Source organism: Syngnathoides biaculeatus, chromosome 13 (genome assembly GCF_019802595.1).
Source record: "Syngnathoides biaculeatus isolate LvHL_M chromosome 13, ASM1980259v1, whole genome shotgun sequence".
NCBI lineage: Eukaryota > Metazoa > Chordata > Actinopteri > Syngnathiformes > Syngnathidae > Syngnathoides > Syngnathoides biaculeatus.
Window position 1 is genome coordinate 23,594,782 of NC_084652.1, and position 15,463 is coordinate 23,610,244.

The 15,463-nt window shown below is 42.2% G+C and overlaps 1 protein-coding gene across 1 annotated transcript in view; it reads left to right on the forward strand.

The window, feature by feature from the left end:
- Nucleotides 1-15,463, forward strand: part of LOC133510384 (astrotactin-1-like) — a 442,032-nt gene that overhangs the window by 221,122 nt on the left and 205,447 nt on the right. Inside the window, exon 16 of the mRNA XM_061838217.1 lies at nucleotides 11,234-11,422. Within this exon, the coding sequence (XP_061694201.1) occupies nucleotides 11,234-11,422 (189 nt within the window). The remainder of the gene's footprint in view (nucleotides 1-11,233; nucleotides 11,423-15,463) is intronic.

Genomic DNA, 15,463 nt, shown 5'->3' on the forward strand with positions numbered 1-15,463 from the left:
CGCTCGCAACTTCACGTTATTTTGTTCACGGCGATGTCAGTGAAGTTGCTTTGTTGTTTTTTGTTTTTTTTTGTTTTTTGATTTTTCACAGTATTGTTTGTTCTTCCTTAATCAATTGCTCGTGTTATTCGTGCCAACTTGGGCCACCTCACCCTGTTTGCAAGGAAACTCCGCTTGGTCTTCTCGACTTGGCAAAGCGAGTTTTCCTACTTCCTCAAGTGGAAGCAGACACGTTTGCCCAAGCATCCACAATCCTTTCAGAAATTGTGGCGTAACTTGCCCATGGCTGCCTCTTAATAACGTTCTGTTCGCCATTTGTCATCCATCGTTCCCAGCTTCACTTTTATTATGGTCATGGCGATCTCAAGCGAGTGAAGTTGCTTCGTTTTTTTTTTTTTTTCATGGCGATTGTTTGTTCTTTGTTAATTAATCCATTGCTCGTGTTGTTCTTCCAACTTGGGCCACCTCACCTTGTAGGCTCCGAGTATAACAGCAAGCTCTGATATCATTAGCTCCGTTTGTTTATTCACGGCTGTTGTTTGTTCTTTGTAAGCATATCTCTTTGTTGGGGCCATTTTTGGGGGAGCTTAGCCAAAGCTATGTTGTTTAGCATAAAACACATAGCATTATATACCTTCTGGGGGGCGTGCCTTTAGCATCCTCTCCACGCCCACACTTTCTCCTGTAACTTCCTCATGCTGTCCTCTTTTCTTTTATATAACTAGCGTGTCAGCAGGAAATGCTACCAGTGGGTTACAAATTTTGGACAACGGATCACGTATAAGGCACTCCGCATTATAAGGTGCCTTATCCGTTTTGGAGAAAATTCAATACATTTAAGCGCCGTGAAAATATGGTACTACTAATCCCTATTTGATAATTGGTAATTGATACCCGAGATGAGGAACTGAATACACAATAGATTTGGCACGATAGTATGACCCAAAATCTCAAAACCTGCATGTTCATGTAAGTACAGCTTTGTTTTAGGCCAGCACCAATTTATCCTGACAGCGTGTCCCTTGCACACCTCTTAGGTCAAGGAACTGTTGATAGGAATTTAATCAAGCAATGGTTCCTTTATAGACTGGTTCTTGGCTGCTCTTGTGAATTACACTGTACATTGTCAGGAAGGTGTGTCATTCTCTGGAAATATATTACGATTTCTCTCAAGTGTATTTGCCTCAAAATATAATGCAGCATGTTTCAGGTTAATGGAACTATTGATGAAATTGTGCATTTATTAAATTTAGCTTGCATGAATTTGCATTTACAGCTGTAATCCTGTACCTTGTAAACTGTGCTGCATGGGGCACATACTGTATTTCTTCATCCAGAACTCATTCTCTGGCCTTCTTCTCTGTTTCTCCCATTTCCCTCTTCACCTCATCATATTTCAAAAGCAAATAGAGGGGTAACGATTGCACTGGTTGTACATTTGAAAGCAAACAATCAATTGCTCATCCGCATAAAGCTCTCTGTCTCTCCCTTCAGTGGATGCCTAATTTAATTTTAGAGGAGAAATAAGAGCAGAAGCCGTGTAGGAGTTGTTATTAATACCCCATCACTAGGAAATAAACCACGAATGCTGTTTTGCTTTTCATGGCAATATTGATCTTGTTTATCAAGGTATCACATTCAACAACCATCCATACATTTTCGACAGGCCTTAGGTTTGGCATTTCCTTATTAATGTTGCAGGTGGACAAGTCACCAGTTACTTTTTGTGGCAGATTTAAACAACTTTTCAAACTCACATTCACATCTATTGGCAATGTAGAATATTCACTTGACCAAACTGAATGCCTTATATCGTGTTTGTGAGAGGAAGCCGGAGTACGAGGAGAAAATCTATACAATCACAGGGAGAACACCGATATGAATCAAGGACTCCTCAACTGTGAGTCGGACATGCCAACAATTACTTCATGGTATGGGTATGTGTGTGTGTGTGTGTGTGTGTGTCTGTGTGCGTGTATTTGCACGAGTGTGCAGGTGTGTATGTGTGTGTATGTCCATCCATCCATTCTGAGCTGCTTATCCACACAAGGGTTGCGGGGGTGCAGGCGCCTATCCCAGCCATCCTCAGGCAGGAGGTGGGGTATACCCTGAAATGGGTGCCACCAAATCGCACTGACAATGTTGTACACACTCACTGCATCACATCAAGACTCAGGACCTCCATGCTGCCGCAAAGCATGCCGGGAGCATTTAAATAGACTGCAGGTTTTGTGTCAATTATTTTGTGAATCATTCTTTTATTTGTTTTATTATTGGCTATTTATTCTACTCTTTTTGCTGTGGTGTGATAATTTTAGTTTCAATGTGACACTGTGAGCGTTTACAACATTGTCAGTAATAACCTGACAACACAGGCAATGAGTCAGGCAATGTAAGCTTCTTCAGTTTCCAGATGTGAAATGTAATTTTTCCTCACTTCCTCATGAGGCCTATCATATGGTATCTTACATAAATGCTAAAACACTTGCTGACCTATACGCTAACAGTGTAACCATTGTGTGAAAGTGTATTTTGTTAGACAAGTAACACAATAACAATTGCAAATTTTGGGACTCAGTGTGTACATAAAAAAAAACACATTGCAAGTTGACTTGTCAAATGTGGCACCTCGTCAATTTAAAAGACAATTTAAGACCTTAACAGTTGTAAAAATAAATAAATAAAAAGATGTGGAGAACACTATTCAAACGATGAACCAGGCAAGGATTCACTATATACGGGGTGTAAAAATGTATACACACTTTAAATTGTAAACTTGATGTTTATTATAATTCAAACAATTTTTAACATGTCAAAGAATTTACAAATATCATTATTTAAAGTGTGCATACATTTTTTGGGACCCCCCCCCCCTCTCTCTCTGTCTCTATACTACCTGGAATCAGCTCCAGCATGCCCACAACCCGAGTGATGAGAAGCGATATGGAAAATCAATGTCTGTATAGGATGTATTTATTATGTAAGTATTTATCTATTGATAAGGGGTAAATCTGCATTTCTCCATTTTTCCCTCATTTATTCGTTTGACAAAGGAGTTTAAAGTACTACTAATACTCATCATCATCAAAATAATAGCATCCATGACATTATTCCTTCCCAGCGATGCAGCAGCCAGTAATGTTACAGCTACAGCTACACTGCTATCCACTTCTTCTTTTCCTTTCGGCTTGTCCCATTATGGGTCACCCCAGTGTGTCATCTTTTTCCATCTAACCCTATCTCCTGCATCTTCCCTCACAACATCTACCAACCTTCTCTTTAGTTTTCCTCTCGCTCATTTGCCTGGTAGCTCCTTCCTCAGCACCCTTCTACCAATATACCTGCTCTCTCGCCTCTGGCCATGTCCAAACCATCGAAGTCACATCTCCAAATTGCTTCGATAGCTCCACATGTATGTCATCAGGACAAACTTTTGTTTTCCATTTTTTTATCCTGTCGAGTGCCTTTCTACCCCCACCCCCGACACACGCACACACACACACTTACTAATCATTGTCACTTCCTAGTCCTTCATACATGCCTCTTCTACTCTTCCTTCCAGTCCTGCCTACTACTTGAGCGGAATTTGACAATTTAATGCTTCTTGAGTCCATTGCAAGCCACCTCTACTGAATCTGTATCTTTACAGGGAAAAGATCTCAGGCACTTAAAACAGACAGTTTATATAAGTCATTGTTTGTGACTGAGATTTTTTGACTACCATGGAAATGTGTCTTAACCTGAGGATACACAATGCTATCAATATCATCCAGCTCGCCAACACACTTGAAAGTGGGCGGTATACACGTAAACTGTTTAATTCCCACACCCTTCACCTGATATGGATGTAACAACCCGCCAATTAAATCTGAATGTCTGCAGTGAAACTGGATCAGTACTTTTCACATCACTTTTCAAATCTATTGTAGTGGTCTTTAGAGCCAAAAAGATGAGAATTTATCCATTCATCCATTTTCTTAGCCACTTATTCTCAGAAGGGTCGCGAGGAGTGCTGGAGCCTATCCCAGCTATCAACAGGCTCCTGAATAGCAGGGCACATCGAGACAAACAGACAAACTCACAATCCCACCTCGGGTCAATTTAGAATGTCCAATTAGTGTTGAATGCTTTGGGATGTGGGGGGGGGGGGGGGGGGACTGAAGTGCCCGGAGAACACATCACACAGGTACGGGGAGAACATGCAAACTCCACATAAGATGATCCGGGATTGAACCCAGGACCTCAGAACTGTGAGCCCAACGCTTTACCAGCTGAACCACCGTGACGCCGATGAGATTTTAATCAAGAAATAAATTTTTCATACACCCATCTCTCTTGGGGACAATGAGTTGTGTGTGTGTCTGTGTGTGTGTGTGTGTGTGGGGTTGGCTGTTAGGGACTAATGCCCTGCAGCCTTGTCACTCCCCCTCATCTCACTGGTCTCTCCAGATGTTAATGCACCATTCCCTCAGGGGGTGGGGAATGACTACCAAGCAGGGACCTGGCGGTCATAGTGAGGTGAGTTCTCACTTAGGTGTATGGCGGTGCTCTATGCTGGATGACTGCTTGGCATAGGAACTGTCCTCTCATGATGGTGGCATGCAAGTTATGGCTCTCCTTATCAGTGCTTTCACTTGTATTTTGTCTTTTTTTTCTGGGCACTTTGTTCACATGCCCTTCAGCACTATGCTGAAACACACACCAGGAATTTTTTGAGTTTGGATATTGACACAAAATAAGTTTCAAGCAACTTTCAATGCAAACATAACTTTCCTGACAAGATAGCGAGAACGTCGGGCTTGCAGTGAGTGGATTGTTGTCGGGTCGGCGAAGCAGCACAGGCGAAGGAGGGAGAGTAAGTATAAGTCGAGCTGCCGATTCGGCTTCCTGCTAAGGCTAAAGAACAATCCACACAGGCCACCACTTCCAAGCCTGTACCTCACCAACGCCATATCCATCACCAACATAATGAATGATCTGGAGTTACTACTTGCGGATACCATTGTGTTAGTGACTGCTGTGTCCTCAACATAATGGATACCTAACTTAACACAAATATTCTCGATGCTTGTGTGCAGTAGTGAACACTTTTTTTTTTTTCCAGAAGAGGCAGGAACAGAGGGTGATCTACTAGACCGGAGGTTGTAACATGCAAAGTTGATTAGCCACACAATGAAGTTATGGGAAAGAGTTATGGAGCCTAGACTCAGAACAGAATAAGTATCTACGAGCAGCAGTACAGCTTCATGCAGAGAAAAAGTGCCACAGATGCAGTATTTGCCTTTAGGATGCCAGTGGAAAAGTACAAAGAAGGTCAAAAGGAGCAACATTGTGCCTTTGTGGATCTTGAGAAAGCCAATGACAGTACCAAGAGAGAAACTGTGGTACTGCATGTGTCAGTTCGGTGTGGTGGAGAAATATGTCAGAATTGCGCAGGACCTGAATGAGGGCAGAAGGACAGTGGTGAGGTTTGCCGTAGGTGTGACAGACGGATTTAAGATGGAGGTGGGACTGCATCAGGGAATAGCTCTGAGCACCTTCCTGTTTGCATTAGTAATGGGTAGGATGGATAGATAAGGTTTAACTGGAATCCCTTTGGGCAATGATATTGACAGATGGCAAGAAAACAGGGAGCAAGCGGAGGAACTGTTAGAATGGTGGAGACACAAAGCTCACACCTTAAGCAAGACAGAATATATGTCCATGAATGAGAGGAGTGGAGGGAGAAGAGTGAGGCTCCAAGGAGAAGAGATTGCGAGGGTGGATGACTTCAAATACCTGGGGTCAACAATCCAGAGCAATGGTGAGTGTGGTAAGTGGAAGTGAAGAAACAGGTGCATGTAGGTTGGAACATCTGGCGGTACGTGCCTGGTGGGTTATGTGACACACGTCTTGGCTTGGATGAAGGGCAAAGTTTATAAAACAGTGGTGAGGCCTGCCATGATGTATGGATTAGAGACGGTGGCACTGAATAGACAAGAGGAAGCAGAGCTGGACTTGGTATAAATGAAGATGTTGAGGATCTCGCTAGGAGTGAGCATGTTGGATAGGAATAGAAATTTGGTCATTAGAGGGACAGCCAAAGTTGGATGTTTTTGGAGACAAGGTTCGAGAGAGCAGACTTCAATCGTTTGGACATGGCCAGAGGCGTGAGAGTGAGTATATTGTCAGAAGGGTGCTGAGGATGGAGATGCCATTCAAAAGAGCAAGAGGAAGACCAAAGAAAAGGTTGATGGATGTTGTGAGGGAAGACCCGAAGGCAGTTGATATTAGAGAGGAAGATTCAGGAGATACGCTTACATGGAACAAGATGATTGCTATGGCGACTCCCATTGGGACCAGCCGAAAGGAAAAAAAGTCAGGAATAGAGAGAGAAAGCAAAGTTGGGATTTTGTGTGAAGTGGTAATTTCTCCTAAGTAGTAAATAGATTAATATATAATATAATTTATATTGTACATCCTAGTTTACAAATTTTTATGTCTCTGGTGCAGGATGGATGCAGATGGTCCCTTGAGCTGCTTTTACATCCCCAAAATCCAAACCCTCAACCCTACTATCATCTAAACATGCAATCAGGGAGCGGCTTTGCCAATTTCTGAGGTCGGTGACACTTATCAGAGCAAAATTAAATAACCAATGACAAGGTAAGGCTAGCGACGAAGTAATGCTAGCGACGAGCCAACGCGAATGATGAGCTAACGCTAGCAAGGCTTACATTGGACCACAAAGAAGAAAATTACAACGAAGACCGTGAGGATGTAGAGGACCCTGGACAAGTGGACACAACCCTCAACTTCAACTTGCTCCACTGCTGCCGGGTGTAACACTGAAGGGACATTGTGGTTTGAATCTCTTTTATCTCTCTTTTTCTCCTATCTTCATATGGGTTCGGACTCTTTCTTGAACTTGGCCTAGCTAGTATGTGAATTGTGTACATTGTGTGTTGACTTTATTTATTTGATTGTCTTTATTTGACTATCTGCAGCCCTATGTAGAGCACAAGCTAATGCAGCCTGTAGGCCGGTCCCAAGCCCAGATAAATGCAGATGGTTGCGTCAGGAAGGGCATCCGGCGTAAAAGTGTGCCAAACACATGTGAGCATTCATCGATTGAATCTTATGCCAGATCGGCCGTGGCCTGGGTTAATAACGCCCGCCCACGGCACCGTGAACCTGCAGGGTGTCGGTGGGAATTCAGCTACTGTGGATCGAAGACAAAGAAGAAGAGGAAACCGGATCCATTGTCAGAAGAAAAAGAGGAATGCACAGAACCTACAACTGAGCGTAAGGACTTTGAATGTTGGGATTATGACAGGAAAAGGTCAGGAGTGGGTTGACATGATGATTAGGAGAAAGGTTGATATATTGTGAGTCCAAGAGACCAGGTGGAAAGGTAGTAAGGCTAGAAGTTTTGGAGCAGGATTTAAATTATTTTAACATGGAGTAGATGGCAAGAGAAATGGAGTAGGGTTCATTTTAAAGGATGAACTTTATAGGATGACTACTAGATGAAATAGTTCTGAGCATCCCAGACAGAGAGGGAGTTGTGATTGGTGCAGATTGTAATGGACATGTTGGTGAAGGAAACAGGGGCAATGAAGAAGTGATGGGTAAGTACGGCATCCAGGATCGGAACTTTGAGGGACAGATGGTCATGGAATTTGCAAAAAAAGATGCAAATGGTAGTACATATAGTGACCTACAAGAGTGGAGGAAGAAGCATGCTGGTGGTTTATAATCTGTGCAGATGATGTAATCTGAAGGAGGTTACTGACTGTAAAGTAGTGGTAGGGAGAGTGTAGCTCGAAAACACAGGATGGTGGTGTGTAGGACAACTCTGGTGGTAGCCAGGAAAATTAAGAAGACAAAGGTAGAGCAGAGAACCAGGTGGTGGAGGTTGAGAAAGGATGAATGCTGTACGGCCTTACAGAAAGAGGTGAGACAGGCGCTCCATGGACAGGAGGAGCTCCCAGAAGACTGGACTACTACAGCCAAAGTGATCAGAGAGACAGGCAGGAGAGTACATGATGTGTCGTCTCGTTGGAAAGAGGATAAGGAGAACTAGTGGTGGAACCGCAAAATACAGGAAGTCATACAAGGAAAGTGATTAGCGAAGCAGAAGTGGGACAGTGAGAGAGGACTGAGGAGAGATGAAAGAAATACATTGAAATGCGACGTCAGGCGAAGGTAGAGGTGGTGAAAGTTAAACAAGAGACATATGACGACATGTACACCAGGTTGGCCATGAAAGAAGGAGAAAATGATCTCTACAGGTTGGCCAGACAAAAAGGATAGAGATGGGAAGGATGTGCAGCAGGTAAGGAGATAGAAATGTGTTGACCGGTGCCAGTAGTGTGCTGAATAGATGCAAAGAATAGTTAGAGAAATTGATGAATGAAGAAAATGAAAGAGAAGGAAGAGTAGAAGAGTCAAGTGTGAATGACCAGGAAGTGGAAATGATTAGTAAGAGGGAAGTTAAAAATGCACTGAACAGAATGAAAAATGTAGACAGTTGATCCTGATGACAACAGTGGAGGTATGGAATCAATTTGGAGAGGTGGCTGTGGAATTTTTGACCAACTTATTCAACAGAATACTAGCGGGCAAGAAGATACCTGAAGAATGTAGGGAAAGTGTGCTAGTTCCCATTTTTAAGAACAACGGACATTTGAAGAGCTGTGGCAACTATAGAGGAATAAAGTTGATGAACCACAAACTGAAGTTATGGGAAAGAGTAAGAGAAAGTAAGTAAGAGAAAGCTTATGACAGAGTACTAAGAGAGGAACTGTGGTACTGCATGCGGAAGTCTGGTGTGGCGGAGAAATGTTAGGTTAGTACAGGACATGTGTGAGGGCAGCAGAACAGTGGTGAGGTGTGCTATAGGTGTGACAGAAGAATTTCAGGTGGAGGTGGGACTGCATCAGGGATCAGCTCTGAGCCCCTTCCTGTTTGCTGTGCTAATGGATAGGCTGACAGATGAGGTTAGACTGGAATCCCCTTGGACCATGATGTTTTCAAATGATATTGTGATATGCAGTGAAAGCAGGGAGCAGGTGGAGGAACAATTAGAAAGATGGAGGTTTCCACTGGAAAGGAGAGGAATGAAGATCACCCGAAGTAAAACAGAATATATGTGTGATTATGAGAAGGGTGGAGGGAGAAGTGTGAGGCTACATGGAGAAGAGATAGCGAAGGTGGATGACTAAATACTTGGGGTCAACAAGCGAGAGCAATGGTGAGTGTGGTAAAAAAAGTGAAGAAACGGGTCCAAGCAGGTTGGAGAGAAGAGTCTCTGCCAGGATGAAGGGCAAAGTTTATAAAACAGTGAGGCCGGGCATGATTTACGGTTTAGAGAGGGTGGGACTGAAGAAACAACAGGAAGCAGAACTGGAGGTGGCAGAAATGAACATGTGGAAGTTTTCGCTTGGAGTGAGCAGGTTTGATAGGATTAGAAAAGAGCTAATTAGAGGAACAGCCAAAGTTGGATGTTTTTGAGACAAGGTCCGAGGGAGCAGACTCCGATAGTTTTGACATGTCCAGAGGCGAAAGAGTGAGTATATTGGTAGAAGGGTGCTGAGAATGGAGCTTCCAGGCAAAAGAGCGAGAGGAAGACCAAAGAAAAGGTTGATGGATGTTGTGAGGGAAGACATGAGGACAGTGGGTGTTAGAGAAGAAGATGCACGAAATTGGCTCAGATGGAAAAAGATGACACATGCCATCGGCGGTGTTGTTCATCGCCGATGGCATGTGTCATCTTTTTTAAACGATGCCGCCGACAATCGCGTACTCAGCCGCGAGCGATGACAACGCTATAAAGCAGCCTGGCTCGTGATTGGCTCGTCGCACCGAGGCGCGGCATTGTCATCGCTCGCGGCTGAGTACGCTACATACTTTGATACTGTCGGGGAATCTGATGTTAGTTGGAAGTGATCCGCATATCATCTAACTATGGCTCAAAACTTCTTTTTCTTTCGGCTTGTCCCATTAGGGGTCACCATAGTGTGTCATCTTTTCCGATTTAAGCCTATCTCATGCATCCTCCTCTCTCACACCAACTGTCCTCGTGCCCTCACTCACAAATAGGGTAATATTGCCCCGTACACTTCACTCGATTGTGAGATGTTCTCTTCTCCGAAAAGAGCTTCCATGTCTGAAGGGGCGTGTCCCACAGTAGTTGGCATAAGTTTGCAAGAGACCCGGTTCATCGTGAAAAATGGATTGCACGGGTGCAAGAGGACGAGCGCTTCGTGGGTTCCAAATGACAAGTAGGTATGTATACAGCTACTAAAAAAAAAAACAATAATTGGGAGGACGACGGTGTCGGTGTTGTTCATTCATCGGCGTTGTTCATTGCCGCTCCGGAAGTGGATTGGGCGGAGAGGCGGTTTGGCCATGTACGGGAGGAGAAAGGATATAGAAATAATGTTTGTTGATACTTTTAGTTAGGCATTTTTAATTTCCATGAACTAGTTATTCTGATTGTTATTTTATTGTGAAGTGCTGTATCTGATTGTTTCTGCTCCAATTAGTATAAGAAATGTTAAATATGTTAAAGGTCACATATTTTGACTATCTTGAGCTCCATACATTGACTTGCTTACATGGAATTAGTATATAAGTATTCTCAAATTAGTCATATCATATTGTCATATAAGTGTCCAGAAAACCCTCCTCTGACAGCTACTTCTGTTTGACCCAGATTTGTATGCGCTTTGTCCATGTTTTGCTAAGACCACCCCCTTTCCTCTGATTGGTTGCCTTTGTGAATAAGACCCACTTGTGAGAGTGCACGTGTATATTATTCTGACAGTGCTGGGTCGGGAGCGGAAAGGGGAAGGCGGAGCTGTTCACCAGTGATGTAGATAAGGTTGACTAATTTGAATGACCCAATTTCAGGCCTCATGGCAGAAAAAAATAAGAAACTCAGGAATGCGTGGGCGTTGAAATTCACATTTCACATGTTTACTGAAGCACCATAAAGCCAATATTGCATCCTAAATACTAGAAAAAGTTGGTTTCACAAAATCGCCTTCAACTGTCGCCTTCAACTTAAAAAAATAAATATTATAAAGGGAGACAAACAGAATTCTCTTCTACTTAGGTGTATTAAAATAAAAGATAAGAAAAGGATAATCTGGGTTAATGTAATATGATTTATGTGTTTTAAATCATTAACAATATTTTGTTTAATGTTTTTTATTTAATCCATTTATCTTTCTCCTATTCTTCCTAGCTTTCAGCTCAGCCATCCATTCACTGGACGGGGCAATGCAGCGTGGCGACTTTGTGTCCATCCTAAAGGAATTTGGAAACCACTATGCGCAGGAAGCCATGTATGGGTTTCAAGAGTCCTGCACTATTTGGTACCCCAACAAACAGGTTCAGAGACAACTGTGGCTCGAGTATCAGGACATCAGCAAAGGTAGGTTTGAAGACACAATTTGCTTTGTGGATTAAGACAGCTCTGGGCATTTGTGATCATTTCTGATCATCAAGAAATGATTAGTATATACTTGAAGTCATTCAGGCAGTACTGAATTGAGGGTTAGTGTTACAATGGAGTTAAACATGTGTGCATGAATTGGATAAAACTGCACAACGGTCTGAACTTTTTTTTTAATTTCATGATCCCCCCCCTCTTTTACCATTACAGTAAAGTAAAATCTTCCCATCATGTTTATGGAACATGGAGAAATTGGAACATTTGACTTCTGGATTTCTTTAGAAAGTGTATTCCAGGTTGTGGGACAGCAATGCAGAAGGCCCTGTCCTCCCAGGGTTTATGTTTTGTCCTGATGGGAGGGGAAAGGAGGTTGATATTAGTGGAGCAGAGGATGCATGAAAGGGTTGTCACTGGAGAAGCTCTGTCTGGTAGTGTGGGGCCAGGTTATGTCGGGCTTTATAGGTCAGGCGGAGGATTTTGAAGTGGATTCTCTAGGGGGCGGGGGAGCCAGTGGAGCTTGTGGAAAGTAGCGGTGGAGTCATTTCAGCTACGAGTATGGATGAATACGGTTGTAGGAGAGTTCTGAATATATTCCATTTTTTATGAGTGAAGACCATTTGCACTTGAACAGACAGGAGGTAATGAAGGTATGACTCAGGGTTTAAATGTAGGTTTGCACATTGTTATCCAGCCTATTGTTTGAAATGTGTTTCAAGACTATGTGACTAATGAATTAGAAGTGATCCAATTGTTTTATGAGAAATGGTAGAAAGTATTAATTCTGATAAAATGCTGCAAAATATTGCTGTATTTGATTTAAAACTTTGTACAAGATAAAACTCACACGTGTATTTTTACATATACAAGTGCATATGATAAAAGATGTTTTGAATCAGTGTGAATGTAGACAAATTTTAAGTAAACAGTTTCATACTCACCGAGCACAAGCACAAAAACTATTAATTTTCTATTCCTATGGGTTCACCTTACTTACAGTGACGTCTCAGATGCTGTTGATTGTTTGCACCGATTATGTATGTTCAGCCTTTCAAAGGTCACTATTGATGTGTGGCTCAGTGCGCACTGACCAATGAAAAGTGCCAAACTTCTCTTTTTTTTAATATTTCTGAGCCACCAAAGAATTCACCATAATTAAAAAAAAAAACATTTTTCCTTTTTGCCCGTTTTGTGGACTGTTATTAGTTGTTTTGTTTTTTTAAGAACTGATGCTTGACTAAGAGCTTTCTTTGGAGTAATAATGTGTTATTCTAAGCTAGAGATATGGAACTGTATAGTCCAATAACAATTTATTTCAAACATGCAAAATGTATATATGTACATGGAAATACAATATGGCTGAGTAATACTGTTTTATGTTTTGAAGTTAGGTCTCGTCTGTAAATTTCATACATGAAAATCGTCGCCATTGTTCAAAATTTGCCATTTTGAAGTAAAAATAGCCCATTTACATGAATTGTATGGAACTGATGAATTTTTCCTGGGGCAGTTTTCACCGCTGATGTCATGGGCTTTTTCAAATTCCTTGAATACTCATAACTAGATCCATTCCACACATCCACCATCCACACACAGGTGTAATTTGTGAATATTACTCCACCGCGGACTAATATGTGAACACATTGGTCTGAGGTTTCGCCTATGTGCTTGGGAAAGAAAAAAAAAACCTTCCACCCCTTCTGATGTTAAGAAGTTATAGCACTTTGAGTACATTACAATGATCTAAATATTGCTCCCTACTTTTAATTTATCAAGTATAACTTTTTTTTTAACTATTCTGGACACAAGAATACAGCTTTGACTTCTGTGTTGGGCACTGTTTGCACCAATCAATTTTAAGCAAGAGTGACAAGTGTAGTTCACTGATCAAACAACACAAGAAAGTCACATGACTTTAGAAATCGTCTTCCATTGGGCTTCCTTGGCATTGATATTAAGACTGGTTAACCCAGCCCCCACCTACAATGTTTTTTTTTGTCTTATCTTTTTCATGCCTCTCGTGTTTGCATGTCTGAAATGACAATCCAAGTAAATTCTCAAGTGTCACATATAGTTTGATCTGCTTAGAACACTGCAATGATGGAAATCATTATTGATTAAAATGTATATATTTTGTCAGGATTCAAGCTCCCTTTACCCCACTGAAGAAATGTAAATAATGGATGGCTGAATAGATCAATTGTCACTTTAAACTGAATTTGAAAAAACAACGACATAATAATAATCTGGATGGCCCACTTGGTTCATTCTGATGAACACCATGGATATGCAGTAGAAAGGCAACGTACAACACACAATATTGTTTCAAGGGTAAATGTGATCTTTCTTTAAATGTTGCCAGTTGAACAGGAATGATTCGTGACACATACTAAAACTTAGTACTAAAACCAAAAACAAGCCCAATTCATATAAACAAAAACAATTTTAAAGATTTGTTCACAATCAACTCAGAAAAAAAGAGATTGCTCTGAGGTTGCTTGAAAAGGTTGTCTCTGTCTGCTTGCAAATGAACTCAGTTGCAGTTCGGGTTCACGTCAGTCTTCGGACTGAGTCAAGGAAGTGTTAAAAATCAAGCAAAAGTTGTGTGCACTTTGAGAAGGTCTTTGAGTCAACTCAGCTGGTAAAAATATTCACCCATCTACCTTTTGCATAAAATGATGGTAGAAATTGTCGTGTGGTGAGGATTTCGGACTGGCCTTCTTGATGTTGTTTCTCGGTGGTATTATGGGTACAAGTGTCGCCGGTAGGGGCGATGCAGGTGCTTGGTATTTTGTTCATTATGTTTTTGGTTTGTGGTGAAGCAGCGCGTTTGGTTTCACCAGAGTCTTGGTCAAGCACCTTTGGTGGCGGACTTGGTGTAGTCCTTTGCATGGCAAGGATGCTGTCACGGATGTTGGAACTGCTTTGCTTTACAGGTCCGATGGGGAAGGTTCTTACTGTGTTGACCAGCCTTCATTTCGTGCATGGTGCCTCCTGGGTGGATCCTTGTGTGGACCCCCCTTTGCAAAGTGAAACCACAAGTGGTTGTGAACTCTGTTTCATGGAGGTACAATAAAAAGACCTCACAATAAGTAAAATGAGCAGGTGCTTAAGTGGAGACCGAAGTTGAGCATGCACAGTACACATGAAGGAAGAGCTGAAATTGTGCTAGACAAAGTGAGCCACACAAAGGACGAAGGAAAGGCAGGCAAAATCAACATTCTAAAAAACAAGGAGCAGGGGAGGAAGGCAGGGAGCCAGTACATAAGGAGGTGTAAATAACAGGAAGATGCAGCCACAGCAATAGAAGAGGCAAGTACCAGGTGTAGGCTGAGGGAGAAAAGGGAGGAAGCGGTGGGTGAAAAGTCATGGAGGTGCACTTTGCAAGTTCCAAAGGCACAGCACATGGGATGTCCAATCCCTCTAATGAGAGACAAAATCCACATTGTGTGTTATTGATGCCATCCATGTGTGAAAAACAAGATAAGAAGACTTAGTGGCCATCCGAGAGGCGAGCCAGCTTTGTCGAGAAGTCACAATGAATCTAAGCATGATAGCTGAATGTGGGGCCCCTGGTTTATGAACACACTCCATGAAACAAGTTTTGAAGGACAGGACTTTGTTATATATTAGGGGGTCAAGTGGGCCCAGAAGGTTGAGGGAAGTTCCCATGACCCAATTGCGAAACTTTGAAGACCCGTTTATCATCACAGGTGTGGTCCCCTTTTTGTAAATTTGTCAACTGGTTGCAGTTTATTAGAGTCATTCATGTGTAGGGCATGTGTACGTCAGATAGGATGCAGTATATTAAGTCATTAGCTAATGACACGGCATGTTTGATTCACACTTTAGGGCCTACCTGGACGAAAGGAGGTACTTTGTAACCGTTGGAAGTGCTCAATCTCAACAAATGCCAATGACCTCTGGGGTCCCTAAAGGGTCACTTCTCTGATCCCTCCTGTTCACCCTATATATGCTACCCTTGAATCATATTCTTCAAAACTTTAATTTTGACTATCATAG